Genomic DNA, 6000 nt, shown 5'->3' with positions numbered 1-6000 from the left:
TTTGCTGAAAGTTTTTACATGCTGGTACCTGTTAGCACTAAACTGACAGCCGGGGTCACGTTTGCACATCTCGCAGCCGCTTACAAGTAAAAATAATAGTTGATATACTTTATTTGCGGATTTTCGGGTAGAAGTGTTATAAATAGTACGGTTTCGTGATTACAGAAACACATCAATCTGCATGCCGGGTAAATTTTATGATACGAATCACAAGCTGCAGTTCCGGTATAGGTCATTTGGGGGCGCTATTGCATCACCCAAAACTTTTAAAGTTTTAATTGAAAGGTGACTACAGAGAGAAACTTACTCACGTCCCGTCATCGTGTTTGGCTTTAGTTAAACTTGGTTCATTGGAGGATTTTGTTTCCCGTCTGCTTTCAGAATTGACTGCATTTCCCAGAGGGCTAGTGGTTGGATTTTTTTTTTCTTTTTCTCGTTCTCAGTTTGCAGCTGGAACTACTAGATCAAGGTGCTGCTGTTACGAAAATTGTAAAATAATCATATTAATATATATATCTATATATATATCTATATATATATAGATATATATATGCATTTTTTTTCGTTTTTGAATGAATTTGAAGACCTTTCTTTAAAAGCTCATGTAGTTGCGCTTGTTTTTTGTTTTTTTTCTTAGAAATTGACTAAGCGCCTTTAAACAAATATTTTTTGGAGATTATTTTATTTTATTAAACGGTCAGTCCGGACAGGAGAGACAGGGCTGAAGCTTGGTTGAGCTCAGCAATATCAGATTGAGGGTTGATTTGGACGCAGCTCTCGGTGCCAACGCCTTTCCCTCTCTCTGAGCTTCTCCTCCCGGCTGGGGAACTTCTGCTCACACCGAGCCAGGAGCTGCGGAGCAGGGCGGTCTCTGAAGCCACTATCCGAAGCCGAAAAAGTTGTTTTAGAGAAAAAACAAACAAAAAATGGGCTGCACCATCAGCGCCGACGATAAAGCTGCAGTGGAGAGGAGCAAAATGATTGACAAAAACCTTCGAGAGGACAAAGAAAAATCATCCAGAGAGGTGAAGCTGCTTCTACTCGGTATGAAACCATACATGATGCCTCTTTTTACTGCTTTAATAACTTAAAGTTACTTTTTTTAATTGCCATTGTTTCACAGCGACTTATTTTTAGTTTGGGTCACTCCTGCTCTCCTCCCCTTTCTCTCCCAGTTAGGGAGCTGGGAGATTTGGGACTCATCGTTTCCTGGGAAAACTGTCAGAAAGAAACCAGATGTTGGTCAGAGAGCAACTGCAAGTGCTTGGCTGTGCAGTGGTTTTCTCTCAACGCTTATTTGCTGAAAAGAAAAAGGATAGCCTACTTATATAAGAGGACTGTCATTTGTTAATGAAGATGTTGGATAAAGCTGAAAGCCTGTTTTACTCCAGGTCTGAGAAGCTGAACAATCGCTGGGTCATCAATCCAAAGCATGTAGCAATGAACAGGAAATGTTTTTCAATCTGCATTTAAGCTGGCATTTATAGGTGCATGTAAACAAATCAGAGTATCATCTAAAAGTTCATTTAAATCAGTGAGTCAGTTCACAAAATAAAACTATTTAATAGAATCATTATACAAAGTCTGATATAATTCAGGTGCTTATTTCTCCTAAATTTGCTTTATTTTGAATGCAACGTTTCATGGAAAGTTTAGTGGAAGGAAAGATGTGGTAGAAAAAGCTGCACAAGCAAGAGGGATGATGGCAGAAAAAAGAGAATTGTGAAGTAAAGCTTATTAAGGAGTTTGGGTGAGATTTATTAGGCGTGGACTGCGGATAGAGTCAGTGCTTCAAGAGCCTCCACACACATATGTTTCCTGAACACCAGCTACAATTGTTTCATTCTATGTGTTAAGCCACTTCCGAAGCAGAGACATCAGCAGTGTCTTATTGGGCTCAGGAGAAAAAGAACTGGATTGTTGCTCAGCGGTCCAATGTCGTCTTTTCAGATAAAAGTAACGTTTGCATTTCATTTGGAAATCAAGGTCCCGGCATCTGAAAGAAGACTGGAGAGGCCCCGTATCTGAGCTGTTTGAAGTCCAGTGTGAAGCTTCCACTGTCAATGATGATTTGGGGTACCATGTCATCAGCTGGTTTGGTTCACTTGATTGACAGTCAATGCAGCCATCTATCAGGAAATTTTAGAGCACTTCATTCTTACTGCTGCTGACAAGCATCATGGAGATGCTTATTTCATTTTTCAGCAGGTTTTGGCACTTGCCCACACCAAAAAAGGTAACAAAAGCTTGTTCAGTGACCATGGTGTTACTGTGCTTGATCGGAAACTCAACTGACCTGAACCCCACAAAGAATCCATTGGGTATCATCAAGAGGAAGAGGAGAGACACCAGACCCAATAATGTAGATGACCTTAGGACCACTATCAAAGCAACCTGGACTTCCAGTACACCTCAGCAGAACCACAGGTTGATCGCCTTCATGCCGCGCCGCATTAATGCAGTAATTCATGCAAAAAGAGCAAGTATTAAGTACATACACTGTACAGTAAACAGAACTGATTGAAGGATTGTTGAAGTCTAGGCCTAAATGTCTGTATTAAAAATCTTTTTTTAGTATTATGTAATCAGATTTTCTGAGAAACTGAGTTTGGGGTTTTCATTAGCTGTAAACCAACAGAAATAAACACTTGAGCTTCACTTTTTGAATTACCGAAACAAATTAACTTCTTGATGATATTAACACCCGGATATTTTATACTGTGTTTATAATGACTTAACAATGATTTAAAAAAAAACATTGTGTGTTACTGAAAAGAAGCCTTTTGGCAAGCTAATTATGTATGTAGTTGGATGTGAATCGCTGTGAAGCTATTATGGATTGGCAATAATGTTTTATTTATGATACACTGGGGGAAAGAAATGACCATGACAAGAATTTGTCATCCTGCAATAACACCAATGAACTCTAATGATGATTTCCCTTTGGTTTTAGCAGTATAGTTGCAGTACTTACTGGTGTAGCAAATAGGCTCTATAGATAATGGTAAGACTTTGTAATTAGACTTCCCTTCTAGATGACTAATAAATAGCTAATCCACCAGTTACTTAGATGTAGAGACTTTAGACACCAAGATTCTAGTGCATAAGAAAGAGTGAGAGGAGCATTAAAAGTGGAAATGCGAAATCAGGCTTTTCCGGGCCAGTTCCCAATTTTCTTTGTCTCACCTGCCGATTCCAATGTTGACCAATGTTTTTATTCTAAAAACAATAACACATAAAAGAAAAAAAAAAAACACATGTTGCAGGTTCTTTGATAGAGGTACTAATTATGAATCATTCAGAAAATGAAGTAATTACAAGATTCATGAACCACAGCAGATGTCCCTAACTTTGAGTTTTAGCTTTTGATTGATAGACTGAAAATGTTGACAGTTGTAAGTTCTGATGCATTTTATTAAAAGGAGGAATTTATATTTTTCTTTATTTTATCTTCATATCACCGATCACAAATGATCAAGGGAAAATTTGATTTCTGGCTGATTGACTGGTGCATCTCTTCCTGCCAAATAGTGATTCTGCTTCAATGTATAAAAAGTGCCTTATAAATACTTAGTGATTTGTAAAACAACTTACCAACAGTTTTGCATGTTATTTAAAAGCATTATAAGGATAGTCGTAGGATTTTGACTGTCAATGCAGGGAGAAGTTTAAAGGCAAAAACACTAAGATGGCTATTGCAATAAATGCCACTGTATCATAAGAAAACATACGATAGCCCATAGTCTACATTGCCCACCCCTAGATCCAGCATTATTATTTTTCCATTTTGCTACTACAGTAGCCCAAGTGGGACAAATTAAACTCCATCTCTTTCCATTAGATCTTTTCATAATGTTTATCGTCATGATGGTTGTAATCACCAAATACTAGACCTTTAGAGCGGAAGTTGCTAGCATCGAGCTGCTCTCCCTCATCACATGTGCTATTGGTGTTTTAGGATTATACCTGAACCTGATATTAGCCTGATTTAAGGAATGTAACGATATAAAACTGACAAACACATTTTACGTGTTGTATTCCTCTTCCACTATGTTCAGTTCCATGTTTCTAATTCCTACTTTCTAAAGGGGCAAAGAGCTCCATGAGAAATCAGACATGACCTGGAGGACCTGGTGTGCATAATCTATCTGGGGCAGAAGATCCTCCTGGTGAATATTTTTGTGTGTCCATATGTGTGCACAACAAAATTGTATTATATTGCCCTTATTCTAAATAAGAAGATACACTGTTTGCACAAGTTGCAGTCTTTCACATTTTGTCAAATTAATACCAAAACAAATTTAAAGCATTTTATTGGGATTTTATGTGATTTACCAACAAAAAGCATTGCTTAATTGTGAAGTGTGGCATGCATTTGGATTCCGCCCCCCTGAGACACTACTTTGGAGAAGGTCCTTTTGCTAAAACTGCAGCTGCAAGCCTTTTGGAGTGACTGAAATTGTTGCTCATTCTTTACAAAGTAATTCAAGCTTAGTCAGATTGGATGGGGAATATCTCTAAACTTCTGTTTGCAAGTCTGACCACAGATTCTCAACTGAATTTATGTTAGGACGTTGGCTGGGCCATTCCAACACTTAAATATGCTTTTATCTAAACAGTCGCTCTGGCTGTGTGTTTACGGTTTTTGTCTTGCTAAAAAGTGAACCTCCATCTCAGTGTCATGTTTTTTGCAGCCGCTAACAGGTTTTCTCTCAGGATTGCTCAGTATTTAGCTTCACCCTTCTTCCCATTATCACCAACCAGTTTAGCTGTCAATGATGAAGAAAAGCATCCCCACAACATGATGCTTCACAGTGGAAATATTTAGGCCAAACAGTTTAATCCTATCTGAGAGGACCCCTTCTTCCATGCGCTCCACTTCCTGTATTCCATGACTTGTTCTCTCTTGTTCATTACTAAAACACACTGTTTTGCCAATCAGTCTCTACTCTTAAGTCCTTTTCCAAACTACCATATGACAGATTTATTTCGACTTTCTTTCAGCAATGGCTTTCTTTTTGCCAGACAGGGGAGATTTGCGGAGTGAACGACCGATAGTTTTCTTGTAGAAAGATTCACCCACTTGGGCTGCAGGTCTCTGCAGCTCCTCAATAGTTTTTATGGTTATCTTGGCTTCCTTTGATTAACGCTATTCTTACTGGCCTGTCAGTTTTGGTGGAGAGCTATGTCTTGGCAGTTGTGCCATGCTCTTCTCATTTTCCATTGATGGATTAAACAGTAGTGCTTTATATGTTTGAAGCCTGGGATATTGTTTTATAACCTAACCTTGGTTTAAACCTCTCCACAATTTCCTCCCTGACCTGTCTGCTGTATTTTGAATGCAAAAGCATGGACATTTTTTTTAGATTCCTATTTGTAAGAAAAATTTTAAATAATGTATTATTTTCCATCCCCTTCACTATTCTGTGTTCCTCTGTGTTGGTCTATCATATAAAAATCCCAATAGAATAAACATCTGTGTATTCTGCTGGGATTTTTGTTATGTGACAAAATGTAAAGTAGTTCCACGGGTGTGAATACTATTTGACTGAAACTGTTTAAATATCTTAATAATAATAACGAATCAGACCTTCATTTTTAATATTTCAATACAATCATTGTAATGGTGCACTCTTTGGAAAGGAAACAGAACAAAGCTTTTGTTTCACTCTTTAACATTTAAGAAAACCTTTTTTAACACAGAACACCAAAACAAATTATCCTAATTTGAGTTTAAATCAGATTCAGTTTTCACATTAGCAACAATAGTTCAATCACTTAAATTGGTGGAGAAATTTCAACCACCTGACATAATTCCTTTTTTTTAACCTACATCTTCTGTGAGCATTGGAGATTGGCTATTTTTTAAAGATTTCTTTCAGAATTTTGTTTTATTTGTGTAATTCTCTGCTCATATATATTGATTCTCCCCCAGCGTGGGGGTGTGGACCTCACAGAATTGCCAGCAGGATTATCTGCCCAGCTGCACTCAGCATTTCC

At 37.8% G+C, this 6000-nt stretch overlaps 1 protein-coding gene across 2 annotated transcripts in view; it reads left to right on the top strand.

The window, feature by feature from the left end:
* The first annotated feature begins 438 nt into the window (after positions 1 to 438).
* The window catches only part of gnai3 (guanine nucleotide binding protein (G protein), alpha inhibiting activity polypeptide 3), a 33004-nt gene continuing 27442 nt past the window's right edge, over positions 439 to 6000 (top strand). The window contains exon 1 of one of the 2 annotated variants that reach the window (XM_047363204.1): positions 439 to 1044. In XM_047363204.1, coding sequence (XP_047219160.1) covers positions 927 to 1044 — 118 coding nt within the window. In that variant the 5' untranslated portion in view covers positions 439 to 926. Of the gene's footprint in view, positions 1045 to 4149; positions 4170 to 6000 lie in introns of those variants that run through there. The other variant, XM_047363213.1, reaches the window with a different exon arrangement.

The sequence above is a fragment of the Girardinichthys multiradiatus genome, chromosome 1, assembly GCF_021462225.1.
Source record: "Girardinichthys multiradiatus isolate DD_20200921_A chromosome 1, DD_fGirMul_XY1, whole genome shotgun sequence".
NCBI lineage: Eukaryota > Metazoa > Chordata > Actinopteri > Cyprinodontiformes > Goodeidae > Girardinichthys > Girardinichthys multiradiatus.
Note: the sequence above shows the minus strand (reverse complement) of the source record. Positions and strands in the feature narration are given on the sequence as shown.